This window comes from Anomaloglossus baeobatrachus, chromosome 5 (genome assembly GCF_048569485.1).
Source record: "Anomaloglossus baeobatrachus isolate aAnoBae1 chromosome 5, aAnoBae1.hap1, whole genome shotgun sequence".
NCBI classification, from domain to species: Eukaryota; Metazoa; Chordata; class Amphibia; order Anura; family Aromobatidae; genus Anomaloglossus; species Anomaloglossus baeobatrachus.
Genome location: NC_134357.1, coordinates 254,881,355 through 254,907,961, shown reverse-complemented (window position 1 = coordinate 254,907,961; position 26,607 = coordinate 254,881,355). Strand labels below are relative to the sequence as shown.

Below are 26,607 nucleotides of genomic sequence, written 5' to 3'. Positions count from 1 at the left end.
GATTTCCGTGGTGCTGATCTTCGGTCTCCGGTGCTGCCGACTCCCCGCTGCTGCCGGCCGCAGTGAAGTGAATATTAAATGAGCATAATGAGCGGTGGTTGGCAGCAAGTAACAGCAGCGGCAGAGACAGGAGGGCTGGAGAAAGTGAGTAAAGATTTTTTTTTTTTCTCTGACACGTGTGTTTCTCCGGCACGTGTCACACGGGACCGCAACCACACTACATCCGTGTGGTACGGGTGCGGGCCGTGTGACACCCGTGCTGCTGGAGAAAAACGGACATGCATCCGTGTGGAACACACGGGCTCACGTCTGCTCCACACGGAGACACGGGCCAATGGCTGCACACGTGCGTGCACATAAACCCATTGATTTTAATGGGTTTACGTGTGCCCGTGTCTCCGGTACATGCGGGCACGGACCTAGCACGTACCGGAGACACGTGCGTGTGAAGGGGGCCTCAATGTGAGACACTGAAACAGTACTATAAATAGGCTTAATCTGATGATACTTTTAAAAGAAAAAGTAAGAAAAATGAAAGGTGTTTGTAGCATAGTGGTGTCAATTTCTTGATCATCACTCAGTACTGTCAGTAGCAGCCTTCTCTTTGATTCCAGTACATCTCTTCAAGGTTGTCAGTCGAAATTATTACAATACATTAAAAATGTGTAATTTTGGAGGCAATAGTTACACGGAGTAATAGCTCATCCGATGGTGGCTCCTTGTGATTGAAACCATTACATTCCATAAAAAACTACAAGTTTATTTAAATAAGGACATGAGTATAGGTCACTGTGAGACATTTATGAAATATAGACTATTGATTAATAGAAAGAAACACAACTTTGTTATTCCTCAAAGGGGTTGTCTCAAAATCTTAAACAATGTAAATTGAAAACTGCTTGTAATAAAAAGCAACTTTGCAATTTACTTGTTATGAAAAATCCTGAATTCTCAAGAATGGAGACATTTAAGCCTCACAGAATCGTTGAGCCCATTGTTCAGGCGCAACCATGCTGCTGGTTTAAACTATCAGTCAGTGAATATTGATGATCAGAACAATCATTTTAAAGGGGTTGTCCCATGAACAAAGTACATGTTGATCAATAATCTTGAACTAATAATAAGTTTCGCAATTGCATGTGTTAAAAAAATGTTCTCATGCTGAGATAATTGCATAAAAGTACTCCTGCTATGGTCTGACCATGCAAAGCTGCTCAAGTTCATGATGGGCACATGCCACATTTTGTAGCCGGGGGAACATATATCAAAAATGATAAGGGAGTATACAGATAAAACAGCAGGAGCTTGCAGTTAGTGCTTTCTGAGGTAACACATTTCCCTACATGAGGTAACACATGTCCCTACATGAGGTAACACATGTCCCTATATGAGGTAACACATGTCCCTACATGAGGTAACACATTTCCCTACATGAGGTAACACATCTCCCTAGATGATAATGAAATAATAAATCCAAGTTCAGCTCACCCCTTCTGACATGTTACTTGCATCTCCTGCCGCTCAGACACACAGGCATCGCCACCCAGTTGAATCAAGGAAGAAGGAAAGAAAGCAATTCGGCGCATGGAGAGTATGATAACCACCACTCAGGATAAATTTCCAGCTTGTTTATTCACATATTATGGTAGGCTGACAAAGGCTACAATATGTAGCCGAAACGCGGTAACTGTCAATTTTTTTCTACACATTGAAGCTGTGCATGAATCATGCTTTACATGCTTTATATTTTTACCACTATACGTGAATAAACAAGATGGAAATTTATCCTGAGAGGCAGTTACTCTCCATGTGCCAGATTGCTTTCTTTCCTTCTTCTTTGATTTCCATAGATGAGGTAACACATTTCCCTACATAAGGTAACACATTTCCCTACATGAAGTAACACATTTCCCTACTTGAGGTAACACAGGAATGAGTGTGTCACTGAGCTCAGAAGACTTGTGACATGACAGAAACACTCACTCCTGTGATAAAACAGACAGTGATACACATGTCAATTACACAGTGCATAACAAGGACACATTTATAAGATTATCTCAGCACAGAATTTTTTTTTAGCACATCCAAATGTGGAACTTATTAATATTCTAAGTATTCTAGTAAAATTAGCACCGTTCACCCAGTGCCCTTTTATAAAACAGATATTTTCTAAATGAGAAAAATAACAAAATTGCTGATTATATAATAATATATTTCATACTTCTTTCTGACCTGTGTTATAAGCGTAAAACAACAATCTTGTATCCATATTTTATTGTTTGTAGAATTTACTGTACATTTGTAGAGTTATAGTTTCATTATTTTTTACAGAATTTATCATTAAAGTTTTCAAGGAAAAAAACATATGGATGGCCTATCCTTTGGGGTAAGATAAAAAACCCCCCACAAACCACAGCTGATCAACAGTACAGAGACATCACAGAATGCCACATTTCACAGCTCATACATACGCGGGGCTGTACTTGGTACTACAATTCAATCCCATTCTGCTGAGTGGTAGGGTTCACAGGGGTCAGAGCTAAAGATAGGTCATCTAAATATTTTCTGGAAAAAGCCTTTAATTAGTTCACTTACTTAATTGGGCAAATAGTCTACACTTTCTATAGAACATACGACTTGTAGTTTTTTACTTGATCCTAACAAGCTTGTCCAAGATTACCCTGATCATATTCATTTTAAAAATATCTAAGACATAACAAATACATTTACTTCAAGTAAAATAATACCCAGAAAATTAACCCTCAACTAGACAAGTGGAAATTACAATTATATTCTGTACTATGGCCATCTTTTTGAGGCAATGTTTTTCAAGTTATCCACAAAAAAAGTAAAAATTAGACTTTGTATCTTTTAAAAAATAGTAATATGCAGTAAATATCTATTGGGTTGGGGTTCTAACTCTGAGATATCCACCATCTTGAAGAACGAGGGTCCCCTTAATCCTGTTTGCCAATACAAAACAGTCACCTAAAGCTTTGACTTCAGCAGAGAGGTGGCTCTCAGCACTGAAGGCGCTGGAAGTAATGAAATGCACGTAATGCAGTTTGCTCTGCTTTATCCCGAGCTTCCATAGTCTCAATGACAAATGGCCTCATTTGTGTCACACATTGGCAAGAAGAATTGGCACACAGGAGTCAAGAACCTCCCATTTTCCGGCTAGGTGAGGGTTTAAGAGATGGAACCCATGCCTATATTAATGTACATAAATAAATTAGCTGGAGCTACACTGGATGTCAAGGATGCTGTACACATAGGTGCAAACTTTGAGACAATGGCTGCAAAATATGTTAAGTGAAAGAAAGATGATCCCGCTTACTATTTCTAATTATTTTCTTAAAGTATCCATTATATTTGTTCCCACCTGTTCTGCACTCTTCCACTGTGAAAGCCCAACCGTCATTGAATCAAGATATCACTCACTGGAACTCTCCAGTCAGATAATGCAAAGGATAGCTTTGTGAATCTAAGCCAAGCACAGAGCACACCCCCAGAAGTCTCTCCCTGGCCTCTTTTTGGCTCTCTCCTTGACATGCTACATTGCCGTATGGTTCCTGATCTGGCTTTTGCACTGGACTTCCTTCCAGACGGTTGAATCGTATGTATCCAGCATTGTGCAGCTCAGACAATTTCTGTGGATTTGCTGTGCTAGCTAAAGCCTTCTCATGAGATTCTCCAGTGCACATAACCCCAACCAGAACTGCATGCTCCTGGGCTCCCTTCTCAGGCAATGCAGGCTCCAGCCCGCAAGACAGTGCCAAAGCAACGAGCACCAGGTCAGTGCCATAGATATGACATATCCAATCACGCAGATAAAATCCACCCATTCGGGGGTTAATCTCCAGCAACCTTGGGCCAGATTCAGTCATTTTGAGTTCAACATTGAAAACCCCAGGGTAAAGGCCTAATGCTCTACAACTGCGAGAAGCTGCCTGAATCAATTGACAGCGACGTTCTCGACTAAGACGGGATGGAAGTGCTGCTGCGGTTTCAGTAAAACCTGGGAGTAAAGTTGGCCCATTGTCTGATACATATGCTGCCAAAAGGCGGCCATTGAATCCCAAGACCAAATCCACATCGTGCTCAGAGCCAGTGATGTATTCCGCGAGCAGTGGAGGAGGTGTCTGAACCTTTATTGGTTCATCAAGGTTGGCACTGCTTACTCCATTCGATAGCCCCACCTCAGACACTAATGACTCACAATTACTCCCAATTTTGCGATTACAAACTTCTTCATTATGACGAACGCCACCTGCATCTATGGCAGGTGGAGTCTCTCCATTACTTTCAAGCTTACAATCTTCCAGATCTACCCCCATTTTTTTAACTAACCTTCTACACTCTTCTGCATCCTTAACTAATCGCACACCAACAGCTCCTGCTCCCGATTCTGGCTTTACAACCAATGGGTATGAGAGAATTGATTCTGCAGCTTCTACCCCACCTGTTCCAGGACCTAGGGGAAAGCAGGGTACAGCAAATGCCCCAGCATATGGAAAAGGTGGAGACGGAGCTGTCATGTTGAAGAGACATAACTGTGTTTGAGTCTTGCGCTTAGCAAGCCTCACAGCATTAGGAGGTGGGCCAGGAAGACCTAGCATACGACACAGGACAGCTGAAAGGATAGTACACTCATCCCAAAATGCCATACAACCAGAAAGATGTAAACCTTTTTCCCTAACTATAGATAAGATGTTCTGTGCATGCTCCTCATCATCACAAGAGGGATCTTCATAATCATAATGGATGAAGGAGGTGACAAGTGATGAGGCAAAATGTCCTGGGTTTGATTCCACCAAATAGATCTGAAAAATGAAAAGTTAGTGTCAGATACATAATATTTGTATACATCTTTCCATGGGCCTCAAATAAAATTTGTAACTGGCACCCATATAATCATAGCTTATATATTGTACTGGGCTCCCCATCTGTCACATAGTCATGCTTTTTTTTCACCCAGGCAAGGATTCAATTTGCTTCTTTAGATGTTTATCTACATACTCTGGCTGTGACTTATTGTTGCCCCCACTTGGCAACGAGCTTCTGGGTTATAGGTTGACTTTCTTCATCAAGGGATGTACAATACAAAATTGTAATGTGGTACAAAATCGATGTAAGTGCTTCTGAATCATCAAGCGAAAATACTCAATTTAGTGGACTTTTTTGGATTTAAATATCTTGACCCTTGCTTGCAAGCACCCTGACTCATAAACCTGTCATAAGTTCTGTCCACTCTCTAAACCCTTGACAGTAGGATCTTTAGGGTCCTCTCAGAAAGTACTGCGAGGGTGCAACTGCATCTTCTGCACCTGTATTATGCTAATCTAAACCTGGCCTAAGAAAATCCAGGTTAAAGGGAACCTGTCACCAGGTTTTTTCCATATAAACTGTGGCCACCACCAGTAAGTCGCCCTTATATACAGTATTCTAGAATGCAGTATATAAGTCCCCAGCCGATCTGTATAACATAAAAAAACCCTTTTAATTTACTCACCTCATCGTTGATCTTGATCCAGTGAGTCCTCTCTTTTTGCTTTCTTTGGATGACGCGTCCTACATCATCCACACAGTGTCCTTCATTGCACTCCTGTGCACGTGCACTTCTCTCTGCCCTGCTAAGTGCAGAGCAAAGTACTGTAATGCACAGGTGTGGGAAAGTTAAAGAATATCCATGCATGCACACTACAATACTTTGCTCTGCCCTCAGTGTGGCGCCACAGGGTACTGCACCTCATCCGGGGTGCATTATTCATCTCGGGTACGGAGGAGGTCATCACCGGTAAAACCCCCACAATCCATCAAAACATACAGTTAGTTGCCCTCTCACCGGGACTGGGCTAGCGTTGAGTCATTTGGATGGTCACCACAACGTAGGGGACCTCCCACCCACTAGCTTAGCAACCTAGGGGGGTGGAGCTACACACGGGGAGTAAGGTGACACACGCAGAGCCATCAAGTCAGTAGTCAGACAGTGACAGACAGGGAACAAGTGAGACGTGGAGAACACAGTCAGCAAGGAGATAACTACGCCATAGCTCCCTCAGGACCAGGCACACAGAGAACAGGGTGCGAAGCCCTAGGCTGGTAGGCACTACACGTCCCACCAGCAGAATCCGCCGGGCAGAGGATTTCAAGTCTTCTGGCTCACACAAAATGCCCAGGACACAGCAGCATATAGAGCCAGGAGTCATGACACAATAGCGGCACCAGTAACAGACTCGTGCTGCCTGCTATATGGGACAGGAATGAAGCCAATCAAAGACTCGAGTTCAAGTGTAGCTTCAAGCAGCCGGGACTCACACAACACAATGCAGGGAGGAAGGACTCATAGAGAAACCCACCGGTTCTGACCTCCGAACTATCCAGGATTGGCTGGAGCCCATGACAGCGAAGTCCGGCAGTCCAAAGGCAGCGACATGTCGGTGAGTAAAGATCTTTTATTGCAACACCTGTGTCGCTCCCTTTCTTCACCACCTCCAACCCTGAGTGGACAATAACTCCCAACATCCTCCCTGGGGCCTGAGCTCTGCCTGTGGAGAGCTATACCATCCGAGCTGCGTTATTATCTGCCCCAGAGAAAACCTCCTGCAGCGGCGGCGGCTAATACTTGGACGCACACCGCCGGTGGCGTCCCGAATAACTACAACCTCCATTCTCATCATTCCCCCATTTATTGACACCTCCGAGGTCACAGAACCAGGCCTGGCCGCTGTAACAACCCGAATCGACATTGGCCCGGTGACAAGTAAACCCTGAGGGACTCCGTGGGCGCGTCATCAGCAGAGCAGAGAGAAGTTTGCATGCGCAGGAGCACAATAGAGGACACCATGGGGATGATGTAGTGACACAAAGCAGGGAAAGAGGAGGGCGATTTCAAGAAGCAAGAAGGCACCAGATCATGATCAGCAATGCCTATCGGACTGGAGCACCCCACATGTGAGTAAAATAAAAGGTCTTTTTTTCTGCTATACAGACCGGCTTGGGGACTTATATACAGCATTACAGAATGCTATCTATAAAGGCTTACTGATGGTGGCCGCAGTTTATAGGGAAAAATCTAGTGACAGGTTCCCTTTAAAGGGAAGCTACCATCAGAAAAATCACCTACCTATTGTTGAAATCAGGTTATTGAGTTACATGTATTTTTTTTTTTAAATATATATATATATATATATATATTTTTTTTTTTTTTTTCATATCATGACCTTTATTAAAAAACAATGTTAGTAATCTTGATATTTTCACACTGGGCCCTAGGGCTTTTTCAGATTCATACTTCCTGTCCTGTTTTCAGAGGGCTCCTTGTCATGAGTCTTGATTATAATAACCGGTTACACCTCTATACACAGCTGATAACACAGGATCCACCAATCACAATAGGTGATGTTACAGCTCCATCTGCTCCCCCTCCCTTTACAATGACCTATTCGCTTAGATGCTACCCATTGTGACTACATACAGTTCTTTCTTACGGGGACAATTGGAAGTTAGGATCTTAAAAGCTTCACTTTTCAGTGTGAGAACTGCAAGATTTATATTTTGCATTTTAATATAGATTGTGATGTAAAAAAAATATTGCCAAAATTATTAACAAAAACATTTAACACAAAATCCTTACTTAAACAATAGGTCATCTTCTGATGATAGCTTCCCTTTTACTCTAGGTTCTATACAGTATTCAGCCAATCAGGCCAATGCCAATTCATAGTTCATAGGTTTTGATGATAATATATGTTACCTTGATCCCATAATTTTGAGCAGCGTGCCAGATGAATTTTTTGCTTATGCCACCAGCCCCGATCACCAAAACCTCCTTTCCTTCCATCACATAGGTCATAGACCTTCTTAGCATTGTCTCAATGAGAGGTCCGGATGCAGAGTCAACAGTTGTGGATTTTCCAGTTTCCAGGCTTCCAAGAAGACATTCATGGATTCCACAGCTCTCCAGACAAAGATCAGTGGTTACACCAAGAATGACTGGTGACACCATGTAGTCAACACAAGTAAGCAGCATATCAACACCTTGAGAAAAAAAAACAGACAAAGAAAAATCTAATGTGTAAAGTTTATCTTTTCTGTTGTTTTTAAAGGTACTAAACTTACTAAAGTATGAATAACTTTTAATCTTTTGATTTTCTTGAAAGTTAAAGGGATTTTCCACTACCCTTATTGCGGTAACCTATTCAGAGCACAGACCATAAATATCAGATCAGACAACCATTTTCCCCACAGATCAGACGGCATCATCTCCAGCAGGAAATAAATAGTATATAGTACAGACCAAAAGTTTGGACACACCTTCTCATTCAAAGAGTATTCTTTATTTTCATGACTAAAAATTGTAGATTCACATTGAAAGCATCAAAACTATGAATTAACACATGTGGAATGAAATACTTAACAAAAAAGTGTGAAACAACTGAAAATATGTCTTATATTCTAGGTTCTTCAAAGTAGCCACCTTTTGCTTTGATTACTGGTTTGCACATTCTTGGCAATCTCTTGATGAGCTTCAAGAGGTAGTCACTGGAAATGGTCTTCCAACAGTCCTGAAGGAGTTCCCAGAGATGCTTAGCACTTGTTGGCCCTTTTGCATTCACTCTGCGGTCCAGCTCACCCCAAACCATCTCAATTGGGTCGAGGTCTGGTGACTGTGGAGGCCAGAACATCTGGCGTAGCAGCCCATCACTCTCTTTCTTAGTCAAATAGCCCTTACATAGCATGGAGGTGTGTTTGGGGTCATTGTCCTGTTGAAAAATAAATGATGGTCCAACTAAACGCTAACTGGATGGAATAGCATGCTGCTGCAAGATGCTGTGGTAGCCATGCTGGTTCAGTATGCCTTCAATTTTGAATAAATCCCCAACAGTGTCACCAGCAAAGCACCCCCACACCATCACACCTCCTCCTCCATGCTTCACGGTGGGAACCAGGCATGTAGAGTCCATCCGTTCACCTTTTCTGCGTCGCACAAAGACACGGTGGTTTGATCCAAAGATCTCAAATTTGGACTCATCAGATCAAAGCACAGATTTCCACTGGTCTAATGTCCATTCCTTGTGTTCTTTAGCCCAAACAAGTCTCTTCTGCTTGTTGCCTGTCCTTAGCAGTGGTTTCCTAGCAGCTATTTTACCATGAAGGCCTGCTGTACAAAGTCTCCTCTTAACAGTTGTTCTAGAGATGTGTCTGCTGCTAGAACTTTGTGTGCCATTGACCTGGTCTCTAATCTGAGCTGCTGTTAGCCTGCGATTTCTGAGGCTGGTGATTCGGGTAAACTTATCTTCCGCAGCAGAGGTGACTCTTTGTCTTCCTTTCCTGGGGCGGTCCTCATGTGAGCCAGTTTCTTTGTAGCGTTTGATAGTTTTTGCCACTGCACTTAGGGACACTTTCAAAGTTTTCCCAATTTTTCGGACTGACTGACCTTCATTTCTTAAAGTAATGATGGCCACTCGTTTTTCTTTACTTAGCTGCTTTTTTCTTGCCATAATACAAATTCTAACAGTCTATTCAGTAGGACTATCAGCTATGTATCCACCAGACTTCTGCACAACACAACTGATGGTCTCAACCCCATTTATAAGGCAAGAAATCCCACTTATTAAACCTGACAGGGCACACCTGTGGAGGGAAAACCATTTCCGGTGACTACCTCTTCAAGCTCATCAAGAGAATGCCAAGAGTGTGCAAATAATAAATCAAAGCAAAAGGTGGCTACTTTGAAGAACCTAAAATATAAGACATATTTTCAGTTGTTTCACACTTTTTTGTTAAGTATTTCATTCCACATGTGTTAATTCAAAGTTTTGATGCCTTCAATGTGAATCTACAATTTTCAGAGTCATGAAAATAAAGAAAACTCTTCGAATGAGAAGGTGTGTCCAAACTTTTGGTCTGTACTGTACATAGCCAAAACACCACTGCTCCTTACACAGCATAGTGGCTACTATCGTGTACCGCAGCTCAGCTTGTATTCAAGCGAGTCAACGCTACGGAAACTAGCCTAAAAAATGGAGTGCCCAACTTTACAAATAGCCTGACATGTAAAGCATGGATGAGACAGAGCTACTCGGTGGTGTCAATTCTCCAATCTGGTTTATAAATTGGGTCCCAAGTGAGCAAATATTTTCTAGCATGGTATATGGAAGTAGTTAACAGAAAGTTTCTTGTGATCTGAACGACACTGTTGTGTCAGGAGTGCACAGCTCCCCAGCCCCTGGCTTCCTGCGTTGCCAGTGTCAGTGCTGTCCTGAGCAGTGACAGTGAGTAATATACCCAACAACAATAATAATATAAAAATACATAAAAACATGAAGAGGGTGAGAGGGAAAGAAAGTTAAGAAAAAGGACTGGGGGAGAGGATTTGTACAGGTCCTTATTAAGCACATAACACTGGGGTATACGCTGGTCCCGTTGTCAAAAATAAGACCTGTGTGGTCCATCAAAATGTGTAAAGTAGTCTGCCATATTCACTCTGTTTGTAATAATGGCAACTGCTGCTTTCCTTTGTAACAAATGTGCCTCCACATGCTTAAAGGGAACCTGTCATGTGAAAAAAAGCTATTAACCTGCAGACATGAGGTAAGGGTACAGGCTGATATCTATCAGAACTTGCCCGGAACCTGTACTCCAAGCCCCACTGATGGGAGGAAATGAACTTTATTACTTCTGGCAGCATTTAGCTTCCAGTCATCAAGGTGGCGCCGATTCACCCACCACTCAGTATGCAGTGAGCGGAAGCTGTAACACCCTGATGCTCGATCGAGTGTCGAGCAGTGCCGAGTATGCTCGCTCATCTCTAGTGTGTACATATACATATATATATATATATATATATATATATATATATATATATATATATATATGTATATGTAATCCATCTATCATTAGATTCATTTTTTCAACTGACTGTTGTATAGTGTACATTTTGGAGTATATATGTAGCACCTCTGAATCCATCAGGGAGCTACAAGGTACTGCATCCCCACCAGGATGCAGGGCCTACCCCCTTTTGACCCAGAAGACCAGTGTTTGGTGGTAACAACCAAACACTTCACATAATCCCTGTTTTCCCCAAAATTCCCCATAGACTGGTACCAGGCTAGGGTGGACCAATGGATGGCCGCCTAGAGGTGGAGCCAATCCAGTCCACTAGATGACTAGGTGGGAGGGGCAGACAGTGGACAGACAGTAGTCGAGCAGTGACAGTGATAGAGAGAGGACGGACTGTCAGGAGTGAACAGTAACCTGAGGACCCAGGCGGTTAGTTGCCGGTGGAGTATGATGGAGTACTCCCGGAACTTCGCACCAACGGGGTACAGAATCCTAGATCAGGCAAATGCTCCAGGAAGACCTGATTAAATCTGCACAGTGAGGGGACCATCAAGGACCTCACTGACCTTGAAGTTCAGGACACAGTAGCAACGGGAGAACTGCGGACCAGGACCAGAGACTCTGACCCCACAGGGTTCACGCTACCGTAATTTAGACTACCATGAAGAGACTACCAGAAGGAGACCCCCAGCTGCTCCAAGCCACGGGAACAAACCAACCAAAGATAGGTGCAGGGGAAAGAAGCCACCAGGTCACTAAACCGGCACTGGGACTAAGGGGACCTACGGTCAACACTAGCCTTCCTGGGGTGACCAATTTACATCTTGCCGTGAGTAAAGGAACCAGTTACACTGCAACCCCTTGTGTGGCCTATCTTCCCTCAGCACCCATCTACATCACCTATCCGCTAGGGCCCAGCCTTGGTTGCGGTGGGCCTAACATCCAGGCTGCAACCAACACCAGCCCCAGTAGGAAGAACTGTGCAGCGGCGGCTCTTTCCACATAGCCGCAAACTCCAAGTGGCGTCAAGTGATAAACTTTCCTTTAATACCCTTTTAAATATACCCCTTTAAAAAGCACCCAGGGCACGGGACCGGGCAACGGCCACCCGGTGACATTCCCCAGTTATACACCGCCCGGGGTGACACATATATCATTTTTAATATCTTTTGTTTCTTTGAGCCTGTCACAAAGGTTTGTCTTTGGCTGAAACATTGCCACTTTGCCTTCTCCAGAGTAAAATTTTCCTGACACTTCAATAAACCTTCAATTACATCTTATCTACAAAGCTATTGCGGTATTATTTTTGAACAAACATGCGCAGACATGGTCAAATTTCTATATGTGAGCAGGTCTTGTTACTGTTCAAGGCCCTTCAGAGTTAGGTCATATGTCCATTTATGTGGAAATCCTAAAGCAACATGGCAGAGCTGCAAGGAGGCTTCATTGGGGAGCATGGGCTGATATAGAAGTATTTGTGGTTTGATCTTCATTTTGTATTAATTTATGTGACTGGAATGTATATTAGTCAAGGGTTCTAGAATGCTGCTCTAGAGGTTCTGGTCTGGCCTCTGTATTAATTTTGGGGGTTTCAATTAGTCTGACCAGGGTCCTGATTTACAGGGCTCTGGATTGTGGGTGTATTAAGACACCATAGACATTAGATGAAAATTGGACGAACCTATTAATTGTGGTGGGATCAGCCAACCATCTAATGGGTTTAGGGGCTCCCACACTCCCCCAACAGGTAATGTCAGGGATAAGAGGGATCAAGCAGTTTAAAATGCTCGGCAATGTGTTCTTGTGTCTGAGGGAGTCAAGTGAGATGTTGGGCTGACAACTACAAGTACGGTGCCTTGCGAAAGTATTCAGCCCCCTTGAATTTTTCAACCTTCTCCCAAATTTCAGGCTTCAAACATAAAGATAACAATTTTAAATTTTATGGTGAAGAATCAACAACAAGTGGGACACAATTGTGAAGGTAGAACGATATTTATTGATTATTTTAAATTTTTGTAAGAAATAATCTGAAAATTGGAGCGTGCAATATTATTCGTCCCCTTTAAGTTAATATTTTGTAGTGCCACCTTTTGCTGCGATTACAGCTGCAAGTCGCTTGGGGTATGTTTCTATCAGTTTTGCACATCGAGAGACTGAAATTCTTGCCCATTCTTCCTTTGTAAACAGCTGGAGCTGAGTGAGGCTGGATGGAGAGCGTTTGTGAACTGCAGTTTTCAGCTCTTTCCACAGATTCTTGATTGGATTCAGGTCTGGACTTTGACTTGGCCATTCTAACACCTGGGTATGTTTATTTGTGAACCATTCCATTGTAGATTTTGCTTTATGTTTTGGATCATTGTCTTGTTGAAAGACAAATCTCCGTCCCAGTCTCAGGTCTTTTGCAGACTCCAACAGGTTTTCTTCAAGAATGGTCCTGTATTTGCTTCCATTCATCTTCCCATCAATTTTAAACATCTTCCCTGTCCCTGCTGAAGAAAAGCAGGCCCAAACCATGATGCTCCAACCACCTTCTTTGACAGTGGGGATGGTGTCTTCAGGGTGATGAGCTGTGTTGCTTTTACGCCAAACATATCGTTTGCAATTGTGCCCAAAAAGTTCGATTTTGGTTTCATCTGACCAGAGCACCTTCTTCCACATGTTTGGTGTGTATCCCAGGTTGCTTGTGGAAAACTTTAAACGACACTTTTTATGGATATCTTTGAGAAATGGCTTTCTTCTTGCTACTCTTCCATAAAGGCCAGATTTGTGCAGTGTACGACTGATTGTTGTCCTATGGACAGACTCCCACCTCAGCTGTAGATCTCTGTCCTTCATCCAGAGTGACCATGGGCCTCTTGGCTGCATCTATGATCAGTCTTCTCCTTGTTTGACATGAAACTTTTGAGGGACAGCCGGGTCTTGGTAGATTTGTAGTGGTATGATACTCCTGCCATTTCAATATGATCACTTGCACAGTGCTTCTTGGGATGTTTAAAGTTTTGGAAATATTTTTGTAACCAAATCCGGCTTTAAACTTCTCCACAACAGTATCACGGACCTGCCTGTTGTGTTCCTTGGTCTTCATGAAGCTATCTGTGTTTTAAACAGTGAGACTATCACAGAGCAGGTGCATTTATACGGAGACTTGATTACACACAGGGGGCTTATATTTATCATCATCAGTCATTTAGGACAACATTGGATCATTCAGAGATCCTCAATGAACTTCTGGAGTGAGTTTGCTGCACTGAATGTAAAGGGGACGAATAATATTGAACACCCCAATTTTCAGTTTTTTTATTTTTTCACCTTCACAATTGTGTCCCACTTGTTGATTCTTCACCATAAAATTTAAATTTTTTATCTTTATGTTTGAAGCCTGAAATGTGGAAAAAGATTGAAAAATTCAAGGGGGCCAAATACTTTCGCAAGGTACTGTATATCATATCTATGGCTAGCTATATTTTGGGGTTCTAGTTTTCGATGTATATTTAGAGTTTTCTGGGTTAGGGTCAAGGGTAGTTTTGATGGTCTGATCATTCATTTGGGGGTTTTGGTATTTGGACTGTAACAGTTTAGAAAGGCTGTAATTTCTTAAAGGTATTTGGTCTGAGGTCCCTATTTATTCTTGATTATTTATTCTGAGGTTTGGTCTAGGTTCTAAAATGATTTACTTTGCTGTATGTATTATTAAGCTTAATCTAGGTGTCTGGTCTGAGGTTTGGTTAACTTCGGAAGTATGACTAGGGTTTGAATTAATTTAGGATGTCCATTTTGTGTTGTGAATTCATTTGGGGTCTGGACTAAGGTCTGAATGTATTTGTGTTGCTATAGAGGCTGTGGATGGCTGCAAAATCAATGGGCCAAAATGCATTAAACTCTACAATGGTCTGGAGAATTTGCCATGGCAGCCTGGACCAGATGGAGAAGATAAGGAAAGACAATGTCTACAATAAAGGTACCGTCACACTAAGCGACGCTCCAGCGATCCCACCAGCAACCTGACCTAGCAGGGATCGCTGGAGCGTCGCTACACGGGTTGCTGGTGAGCTGTCAAACAGGCAGATCTCACCAGCAACCAGTGACCAGCCCCCAGCCCCCAGCCAGCAGCGACGCGTATGCGCGTATGCGCTTGATAACTAAGGTAAATATCGGGTAATCAACACGATATTTACGTTGGTTACCAGCGCACACCACTTAGCGCTAGCTCCCTGCACTCCTAGCCAGAGTACACATCGGGTTAATTACCCGATGTGTACTCCAGCTACGTATGCAGGGAGCAGGGAGCCGGCACTGGCAGCGTGAGAGCAGCGGTGCTAGTAACTAATGTAAATATCGGGTAACCAAGGAAAGGGCTTCTTGGTTACCCGATGTTTACTGTGGTTACAGCTTACCGCAGGCTGCCAGACGCCGGCTCCCTGCTCGCTTCAGTTTGTCGCTCTCTCGCTGTCACACACAGCGATGTGTGCTTCACAGCGGGAGAGCAACGTCCAAAAAATGAAGCAGGACATTCAGCAACAACCAGCGACCTCACAGCAGGGGCCAGGTTGTTGCTGGATGTCACACACAGCAACAGCGACGGGACATCGCTGCTACGTCACAGAAAATGGTGACTTAGCAGCGACGTCGTTGTCGCTATGTGTGACACCACCTTTAGAGTAGATGCCACTTTTGAATCATTGTTGTGAGAGAATACAAGCCATTTTGTATTGTATAGAAACCATCTTGTCTTATAACTGATAGGGTTCAGCTAACATGATGATGGGCGGGGAAGTTTCACATTTCTACACACCCCACTGCGGCTCTTATTGGTGCATAGTTACTTCTTTGTTTGGGGTACTATATAAGCCGCTCACATGATGTAATAAAGCAGAAACTCATACTTGGCTGTGCTGCATTGCTTTCTCCAAGCACTTGTAAAACACAATCTTATTAATTTGGCATTCCAAGGGCATAGAAAGAGTGGATTTTGCTCACATTGTATTTACAGATGTCAATGGTTACCTTTTCCTCCTTTTCTGATACAGTAAATAATGCAAATCCACAGAAAGTTTCCAAATTGCTAATGTCTACTGAACATCTCAGAGTTAACAATTCCCTTATTTCTCTACACAGTCTGATACTGTCATTTAATTGGATACTGTCACCCTCTAATGACACATCCTTTTGATAAGGGAAGTGGCATTGTCCAGTTGTCAGGGTTTGCACAGAAAGGTAGTGTTGATTTTTGACATGGTGTTCCAGGGCTGTTGTGGGAAAGTGTAGGGCCTAAGATTTGAGGAACAGTCCAACTCTATTGAATTAACCACTGAAGGTGCTCTGTTATTTAGGAATGTAGCTAAGGCAGAAGCAGCCCAGGCAACTGTTGCATCAGCTGTTATCTTAAAATGACACAGCAGCCTCAGTTTGGCACATGTATGTGAGAACTGCCTTCCCGCATTCCTCCAGTGACTCCTCGTATCTAGCTCAGAAGTCTGTGCGGTATTGTAGACATATACATAGTAGCAGCTGTGCTGAGTATTGCAGCATGGCCACCTTCGCTTCAATGGAACAATGCTACAATACCTAGTACCGCCACTTCTATGAAGACTTATATATATAGTATATATATGTAAATAGAGCAGAGACCCTGAAAACAGCTGGTCAGCAGTGGGTTGCAAAGAGTTGACCCCACTAATGGGAAATTAATTGCCAATAGTAAGAAAAGGCCATAAATATTTTGCAACTGGAACACCCCTTTAGCTCTTAAAGGGAACCTGTCACCACTTTTTCGGCCTATAAGCTGCGGCCACCACCACCGGGCTCTTATATACAGCATTCTAACATGCTGTATCTAAGAGCCCAGACCGCTATGAGAACATAAAAAACACTTTATAATACTTACCTAATGGTCACGCGGTTGGCCATATGGGCATCTCTGTTCTCTGGTGCCGGCGCCTCCTCTTTCGGCCATCTTCGTCCTCTTTCTGAAGCCTGTTTGCATGACGCGTCTACGTCATACACACTCACCGGTCCTGCACAGGTGCACTACAATACTTTGATCTGCCCAAAAGTGCGCCTGCTCCAGACCTGAATGTTGGCGAGTGTGTATGACATCGTAAGCATCATGCACCGCGGTTTCAGAAGATGGAAGACGAAGATGGCCGAAAGAGGAGGCACCGGCACCGGACAACGGAGATGCCCATATGGCCAACCACACGACCGTTAGGTAAGCATTATAAAGTGTTTTTTATGTTCTCACAGCGGCCTGGGCTCTTATATACAGCATGCTAGAATTCTGTATATAAGAACCCGGTGGTGGTGGCCGCAGCTTATAGGCCAAAAAAGTGGTGACAGGTTCCCTTTAATGGTTATTGCAAGCACATTAGAAAGGCTAAATGTGTTTAGAAGCAAGCCTAATTACATTTCCCTATATTTAGGATAACATATAGTCAAAGTAACTGAAGTCCATACCGAGTGCATCAGTTTGCACCTTGTTCCCTCCCCTTTCTTTGGGGTTGAGTTTTATTTCTTCCTCCATTATTGCTTTCATGGTTTTTTCTGAGGCTTCCTTAATTTGGACCCATATGTTTCTTTTTTGAGTCTCATCCACCACTCCCCATAACTCTAGAGTAGTATCCAAGGACTGAGGAAGTGTAAATCGATGGCAGAGAGGCTTTTCTGCCCGCCCGACCATACACACCACCTGCAAAAGAGGCACCACAAATCTTATGAATTACATAAAATAATAAAGAAAACAAACACAAAATTATTAACAATCACTGGTGAACATACACTATATGCTCGTAAAACATCTGGGACATTGATGTCTTATTTAAAAAAATCTAAAGAACTCTTTTCTTCAGGGGCTCAGGATAAGGGTTTGACGATTGGGGGGTACAAGCCCCTGGAGATTGGGGGGCAGCCCCGTTACCTTGCTTAGAATTGGTTGGTCTCCGCGAGATCGGCAGACAACGGCACAGAGACGGATCGTCAGCTCTGGGGGGCGCACGGAGCAGCCTGGGGGGTGGGGCAGAGACAGTAATACAGGAAGAGAGAGTGGGAGAAGGAGGAAGGCAGTAGTCGAGAAAAGTGGAGAATGTCAAAAGCATAGATGGAAGAAAGAAAGAGCAAGAAATAGAGAGATGAAGAAAGAGAGAGAGAAAGAAAGAACTGACCCTCCTTCAATACAGATACAATTAAATCTGACAGTTTTGCATGTCTGAGACTGGAAGAGAGACCCATCATCTCAGAATTCTATAAGGCTGTTATCCAGTGCTGGAAAAAATCCAAACTGAGAAAAAACAACACAAAATCTTCTCCAGCACAGGAGTCAGTTATATTTATTGAGTAAGGGCCCAGTGTAATATAGAAGAGGAGGAGGGAAAGTTTGACAGGGTATGCAATAAGAGAGGAACATGTTTAATAAAGAACATGAAAAAAAATACGGACTGACTATGAAGCAAGAAATTGAGGGACGATGAGAAATTTATGTATAGATGAGAGATTGCACGAAAAAAATAGAAGACAGCAAAAAAAGTATGTGGACAGAAAAAAAGACAAATGGGAAGGAAGAGACAGAAGGAAGGTGGTGTGGGGAGAGGATTCTACATAGTATCACTCTCTCCTAGCCCCTCCCATGCAGTTTTTTCCCCTCAAAATCCCCTTACTTACGTGGTATACAGGCAGGAGGTGGCGATGGCTTGATCCTACGTGGGGGCACAGTCATCACAAAGCCCTCAAGCAAGACTGCTTGTCCTTCTGTGAGCTCAGAAAAAAGCCCCACAACCACATCTGACACTTGTACAGTGTCTTGAGATGAGTAGAAACTCGTGTTTGGAGAACGTCCACGATAAGGCCAAAAGGTCTTCAAGACAACCTAAGGGGAAATAAAAGAAGAAGCAGAAAACAAGCTATATCTCAAAGTAAATAAAAATATTGATTAAAAGGAGAACTTTTTAAATACCTTCTGATGGCCCTTCATCCTTAGTGAGGTAAGATATGCCGAGATCTCTTGTCGAATTGTCTCTTCTTGTCCTTCTTTGTGATAGAGCTCCACCACCCTTGTTGTTTTGGCCTTCACAGTATATCTTCCCCAAGAGCCTAACTGGTAGGAATTACTTAGAAGCAGGGCAGGAGTAAGAGGCAGTTCCTTAGAATCCAGCAGGATTCGAACACCCAAGGTATTAGCAAGCAAATGGGAAAGTTGTGGAGATCCTCCCATTGGACATTCCCACTGCTCCCCCATCAGGAATTGAGGCCCTCCCAACCAGGAGAGGTAAGTGACACGTCGAGGTGGAGAAAAAGTGTCCAAGTAAGTGCGACCCCCATAATCAAAAGTCACAGCCTGTTTGATAAAAAGAGGAGCTATGGTGGCTGAAGTAGGTGAGGCTGGGCAGAACCATGAGGTGGTGAGACAAAGTAGTATTTTTCCTAAACAAAAAGTAAAATGTACTCTTAAGACATATTTTTACTTAATTCTTACTTGTTTCATACTCCCACATCATAGACTCTTCTGTTGGGCCTTACCAGGACATTGTTTCGCACCCTCCAAAAGAATAGACATAGCAAAGCTGGGAGTTCCAAGGACACATATTGTTGTGGTATCCATGGTATGACCTGACAAATCACATAAAAATGTTATTATTGTCTGAAATGATCCATTATCTTCATTCAGGTATCTTCAGTAGAATTATCTCAATTTTTCGATACTTAGCATAGGTAATCAATGTGTGTCATAATCAGAATAAGAGGACAGTGGAGCTCTTTGGAGTGCCTCGGTTCCTTTATTGCAGTACAAACACAGCGACCTCTATGTACAGTACATGTGGATGTGGCCGGCATTGCAACTCATCCTGTGCCTGTCCACCTGCATGGATGTGTGACACAGCACGGGTGTGGGACCATCATCATCCTCTTATTCTGATGATTTTGGGGATTCTACAGCTGAAAGTGCCTTATGATCACACATTGATAACCTGGCTTGTGATTAGCAGTATTCAGTTGCTGTAAAAATTAGAACTGGAAAATGCCAAGAGGCAACTTGACCTATGTTATATCCTGAGTTTATTAATGGGGTTTTCCAGACTGGAGAGAAATTACTGCATTCAATATACTGTATGTAAATGTAGATTGCTGAATCGTGACAGTAAACAATGTGGACACTCAGGATTCCCCTCCATTTCCAGCATAAGAGGGTGGTCACTTGTGACATTGAGAGAATCGATTGAAAATCTCTAGTTGGTATATGACTATCAGTATGCAAATCCTATTCTTGCAATCACCCACTACCGCTGCAAATAGACAGGAATCCTGACAGTGTGTACACTGCAAACTGTCACAATTCGGCAATCTACAGTCACAAAGAGGGGCTACAGAAATCACTTGGTGTGTCCATTAGATTCTCACTTGCTTTTCTAAATGATAAATTCTCAATGATGAGATAAGCAAATGAGAATCTACTCAGCACATGACTGCATGCAAGCAAATCCCATATATACAAAATGAGACGATCCACTCTCACTGGAAATTGAGAGGCATCCTGACAGTGTGCACATTGCAAACTGTTACGATTGGGCTCAAATAGAGTGACGGCAAAAACTTTTTTGTGTGCCTGGAAATCCTCTAAAAGAAAGTATATTTGCTTTTTACTGATCATGACCATGGAAAAGGAAAAAAAGTTTGATATGAGAGTGACTATAGCAAGTGACCAATCTTTACACAAAACCTTTAGTAGACAGTGACCTCTAGTGACACTGTACTATTATGAAGTACATACTGTAGCAATACATACAGCACGTAACCTCATTGTCATTTACATAGCTGCCACTGGAGGCTTCAAAAATTCAGATCAAACAATGTACTAATGTTATGTAATCTTGTAGACATAGTTACATCTACTAGCAGATGATTTCTACTGCTTATGAACAGTTTTAATGCATTTTTCATATTTCATCTTTAAAAATAAATTTTAAATTAAACTTAAAAGAACAAGACAGGATTACTGAACTGCGATTTTTATAACAGGATATTAACATGGGCAATTAAATGTACAATTAAGTCCAATGGAGAAGAGAAATTATGTGGCCCTAGTTGCAGATGGTTTTTCTTACCTGTACGTGGTTGCTTGCTCCGGTCTTCAGTCTCAGGTAGCCCTGCATTGATCAGAACCCTTTGCAGATCCTCATAGCTGTCTATCACATTTTCATGTTGTTGCATTTCATTGTCCCCATTATTCTTTTCCTGTGATGTTTCTTTTGAAGGCCTCATTCCCCAAGGAGGGCCATCTGGGGCAACCCCAGGTACCCACATCTCATTTACTTCTCCATCTTTGGAGTACATAGGATGATCCAAAATGAGCTGGTCAAGAGACAGCTGAGGAACCATGTTGAACCAACAAAAAAGTGGAGGAAGGGTAAAATGAGACAGCAAGACAAAAATGACAACACGAATATACCAAGCAGGTCACTTGTTAGATCCTTCTGAGAAGCACTTATGTGTAGTAAGAGGACATAGTAACACTAACAGCTAATCAGCTTAAGACGGGGAAGACAGCCACTCAACACAAAGTGACACGTGTGACAAGGAGCAGAGTAAAATAAGACAAGCATGGAGTGATGAGGCTATTAGATTCTACTCACCATCGCAACTCTTCTCCTGAAATTGAAAGGAATTGGATTAATTTAAAAAATTCTGGACATTCAACCACTGAAAACACAAAATATATAACTAAGTTCTCTGCTTGATTACTCAAAGCTAGAGTGAAACTAGTTACTCCTGGAGTTTATGTCCTTCATGGGGATTTCAAGAAATAGGGGCTTTAGGTAGGTGTCCAGTTTCCACCTCCTAAATGAAGCCTTGTTTATAATAAATTGTGATTACAATGCACCAATGTGAACATTTCACCCAAGTGAGCTGTAGTTACTTAGTGCTAAACAACATGTCAAAGAATTCTTCTATATTATACATGTTACACAACCAAATGATACTTTTTATTATTTTAATCTACTAATTTTAGGGGTCAGAAAATATTTACAAATTACATCACAAATATGACAATAACAAACTCAAGTGAATTTGATTCAGTTGACATTATAAAACATCGAACACCCACAGAGACCTAATTTAAGAATGAATCTGGCATAGCTGTTGTGAACGGAAGCCATGACACTAATGTGAACAGATTTTTAGTTGTACCACAGTCACATACGTACCCTACAGCCAGTCATTCGAAGAGAATTTACAAACTGAATGTGGAAACTCAAAATCAATGTCTCGGACAGTGTATCAGTGCATTGTGTTTTCTGAGACGGACACTGAACAGAACACCGTCGTTAACATTTCACATTCTTGAAGTCAAGTGAAATATCTTTGGCTACAGAATAAAACCTGTAGATTTGTAATAACATACAATGATATGGGAGGAATAAATCACAATACATATCAAAGAAACATTAGGGGACATTGTAAGGAATATGCCAGCATATAAATACATTAGGATAGTCTATAATCCATACCCTATAGTTACACTATGCTGCATCATAACAAATATTTACTATAGCTCCTACTTAGCTAGTACTTATGAAATACAGACCCTAAATGTAAATAATACTAGACAAAGCTAGAACATTCATTACTAAGAATGCCGCTGTGTTATAAAGCACCTAAAACTATGCAAACTGTTCAAAAAATCTAGAAAAACAGTTAATGTCCCCTCTCTATAAGTTTACAAAGATTCCACAATAGGTTGGTCTACATAGAAATCGAAGTTCTCACCTCTAAGTGTCCTCACAGGAATAATGTAAGGTATAGAGAGACCTCACGAGATAGACAGGCACAAAGAGAGCTCCAAGGGATTAGAACATCTCTTTAAATCCTGCTCCCCCGCCTGCTCCCTCCCCGTTAGGCTTTACTTGAGCTGCTCCCAGCTGTCACTCAGCCAGGGCCATATCAGCGGGTTAACAACACAGCAGTGCCCATCAATCATACTGATGTGATATTGGGAACTTATTCCATTACACCCAGTGCTGTACCCTGCTCTGCTATTCCTGTACGAAACACACAAACCCAGCTGTTAATGTACTGAACAGGCCACCATTCATGTCCTCCTTCTGGCATTGCTGCCTTTCATTGCCCTCCCCAGCTTTCACACCACTGCACTTTTATAATGGCATCAACAAATCCTGGAGGCATTTGTGATCTCTATTAGTAATAATAATAAAAAATGGAAATAAAATGTGGACTTTGTAAAGTTCTAAGAACTTCTTTTATTCATTCTTATACTTGGATAAAGTTCTCCATTAACACATACTGCTCCTTGGTATAATACAAACACCCCGTACCATGCTACTCCTGGCATGATCTCATAGAGTCCTTGCAGTCTTGTGATTTACGCAGCCCACATCTTGTTCTTTGTGCACTGAACAGACACAAAGCATTGAGAATTCTTTTCTTCTTGCCTTTGTGTTGATGTCACCCATCACAGTCCGGGACATTATATGCAAAAAAAAGGGAATTTGCCCCTTGTACGGTCACAACATAATATAAAGGGTGATTTGTATGCTGCTGCCCCTCTGTTAAAAGGCCCTTTCATGCTTGTGTTTCTTAAGGTCCTATTTGCTGTGTTTACACGCTTTCTTCTGGCGTTTGTGGTTCAGTAAATAATAATTAAAAACTTTGTACCCTCCAAAAATGTATTAGTGCATTACATGGAACCTAAATTGCAAATGGAGCCTTACATAATGTAACACGGGGTGCTATGGAGTCAATAACATATGCGACCCACACAGATAAATAGCCCATGTCCCTTGTTCACCTTGCCTCCACTCCATTATTCACCGCCCATTGGTTACTTTGAATGTATACATGAATAATGTATGCACTTTCCAGTATAAACATTATACTGTCCCTTTGCCCTCACACAAGGACATGTGGGTCCCATCATGCCATGCTTTTGGTGGGTTACTGAAAAAAAGATACCCAAAAGACTTGTGTGGTTTCATTTATCATAAACAATATGATGCCAGTTGCCCACCTCCCATGCATTTGTAGCGCCCCTGAGCCATCAGGAACTACAAAGAACTGCATCCTGTCAGAGATGCAGGGCCTACCCCCAGGGACCCAGAAGACCAGTGATGGTGACACCAAAACATTCATACAATCCCTGTGCCCCCCCCAAAACTGGTGACGGGCTAGAGTTGGACCCAATGGATGGCCAGCTAGGGGTGGGACGGATCCAGTCTACTAGACGACAAGCAGGGAGGAGGGGCCAGACAGTCAGTAAGTGAAAGTAAAAGGAGATGGACGTAACAGTACTGTCGGGAGAGTGTAGCAGTGACCTTTCAGGCTCAGTCATGTGGTTGCCGACGGAGTACGATGGAGTACTCTCGGAACCATAGCACCGACAGGGTGCAGAGCCCTAGTCAGGAAAACGGTCCAGGCAGACCTGATAAAATTTGCACAGTGAGGGGACCATTCAGGACCTCACCCACCGTAGAGTTCGGGGCACAGCAGTGACAGGAGAACCTGGGACCGGGAACAGAAAACCGACCCAACAGGGTTCATACTGCCTGCCGTACAGACTAAGACTGAAACACAACCAGGAGCGGACCCCCAGACTCTCCAAGCCACGGGGACCCAACAACCAGAGATGGGTGCAGGGGAAGTAAGCCACCAGGTCACCACACCGGCATTGGAACTACGGGGACCAGTGGTGAGGACCAGCCTCCATCGGGTTGCAAGCAACATCTCTGTGAGTAAAGAACCAGTTACACTGCAATCCCTTGTGTGACCTACTTTCTTTCCGCTTCCCAGTATTATCAATGGATATAAACAACCACACCCTCATTTACCTCCTGGGGCCTAGCCCTACTTGCGGAGGGCTACAACATCCATTCTGCCATTAACATCAGCCCCAGCAGTGAGAAACTGTGCAGCAGCGGCTCCATCCATATAGCCTCAACCCACAAGTGGCGCCATGACAAAACTTTATTAATAATCCCTGTAAATACTCCCCTTTTAAAAGCGCGCCCCCCCCCCCCCCCCGGGTCACGGAATCGGGCACCGGCCATTACACTCGTGACACTTCCCAGTGAAACCAGGCCCGGGCAGAGTACCCCATACCCCTGAGGTGCGACATATTACTAGAAATGTACGACAAGCATCAGTGCATTAACGCACATTAAACTGATGCAAACTACAAGGTTCAAAAAGGGAATCTGTCACGAGGTTTTTGCTACCTTATGATGGAGGGGTAGAGAACCTAATTCCAGCGACGTGCTGTGAGGATGACTGGGGGAGGTAGCCCATGAAGGGCAGAGCCTTTTTTCCGTGCTGTGCCACATTCCATCAATCCACTGTCCATGGTCACGTCTTCACTGCAGCTTGAGCCTAGTACTGCTGATTACGCCAGTTGTTAGAGAGGCCCAGGGTGGTAGTCATGGTTAAGGCTGGGGACGTCCTGCCCCATCTATCCCTACATGATGGGAGATATTGTGTGTGATGGTGGGGTGGACCTGGTTGGCAGCAAGGGTTTGAGGGTTGTAGGTCATACCATTGGGATGGATGCATATCGCTGATGTCTCAGGCCAAACAGGTCCCATCTGGAGTGAAGATAGTTAATAAGGCAAAATTGCCATGCGGTGTTCAGCATCGCACACATCAGGTGTCATGGCAGAGTCGGACTCTGTTCATACTGCAGAGTCTGACAAACAGTCTGGGATCACTTAGCTGCAAAGGCTGTCTTGGGCGTCAGCTGGTTTTGGCTTCACTGCTCTCCAGCACAGCAGGAGTTAATCCCTGCTGGCTTGTGATGATCTGCTGGGAGCTCAGGCTGCAGATCACCACCAGCTGCCCTCACCTTTTAAAAGGCTCTGGAAACTGGGGCTGAATATAGCTTTGTTTCCTGGTCCCTGTGGTTATCCTGTCATATGGTGATCTACAAGCTGCATATGGTGATCTACAGGAGTACTCCAGTTGTGTGTTTATTTCCTACCACTTTTGCTGTACTCCCCAGTTCACATACTGTCCCTCCTTTGTGTTTGAGTGCAGTGTGTGCAAGTTTTCGTTTACCCTTGTCTGTGCTTATTTGTGGGGTTTTGGTTACAGGGTTTCTGGCCCTCTACCAGGATTGGAGGGGCTAGTAGCAGGACTCGGACAGGAGATAGGGTCGCACTGGGGGCTCGAACCTGGGTACCATCAAGCCTACCTTCGAGATAAGGGGCAGCACAGGGGCTCCAGTCTAAGTGTCAACCTAGGAGCTCCTGTTCCATCTGTACATACCCCGTGACACAAAGTTTCTTTTAGTTCAACACATTCAACATCATTATCTTTGTTTTTTCTTTACTGGGGTTCATGAGTGCCGGAGTCCCTATTTTTTATTCGGTTTTACTTTTCTCCTGAGCACCTACTTGGTGATGCGGGGTCTCTTGTAATCTATGGATCGAGACCTGGGCTTCTCAGGCACTTCCTCTAGACGTACTATCCTTTTGGACAAGATGACAAGATGATTTTTGGACAAGATGATGGCAAGGGGGTTGCCATAGTCCCAGCAAAGACTCCCCTGCTTGCAGTCGCTGACGAAGGTTCCATACAAAATGATGGAACCCTGCCACATCGAAGTTGATGCTTACTCCTGCCAGGAAGGATCAGGTGCCCAGCTTAGAGTACGTCCACTAGCTCAGTTTCTAGTTTTGGAGCCATTCATCCATTTCTAGCCCTTAGCTCTCTTGCATGAAGTTCCAATCAATAGCAGGACTTATCAGTACCTCACCACCTTTCTAC

At 43.2% G+C, this 26,607-nt stretch overlaps 1 protein-coding gene across 1 annotated transcript; it reads right to left on the bottom strand.

Moving 5' to 3' along the window:
• Window positions 1–2,259: 2,259 nt before the first annotated feature.
• Window positions 2,260–22,702, bottom strand: CARNS1 (carnosine synthase 1). Its single transcript, XM_075349367.1, has 10 exons — window positions 22,603–22,702; window positions 21,468–21,483; window positions 20,940–21,201; window positions 19,357–19,446; window positions 18,794–19,260; window positions 18,502–18,706; window positions 17,762–17,847; window positions 17,302–17,533; window positions 7,757–8,040; window positions 2,260–4,823 (listed from the first exon to the last, which is right to left on the bottom strand). The coding sequence occupies exons 2-10, from the start codon at window positions 21,468–21,470 to the stop codon at window positions 3,438–3,440; spliced, it is 3,015 nt and encodes a 1,004-aa protein (XP_075205482.1). The 5' UTR covers window positions 21,471–21,483; window positions 22,603–22,702; the 3' UTR covers window positions 2,260–3,437.
• Between the last annotated feature and the right edge of the window lie 3,905 nt (window positions 22,703–26,607).

Excerpts from the sequence above, each read along its gene's own strand:
- CARNS1 (XM_075349367.1), bottom strand. Across the intron at positions 18,707-18,793 it reads GGATGAAGGGCCATCAGAAG|GTTGTCTTGAAGACCTTTTG; the intron begins GTATTTAAAAAG and ends ATTTCCCCTTAG. Across the intron at positions 17,534-17,761 it reads ACCAACCAATTCTAAGCAAG|GTGGTGTGTATGGTCGGGCG; the intron begins GTAACGGGGCTG and ends CCTCTTTTGCAG.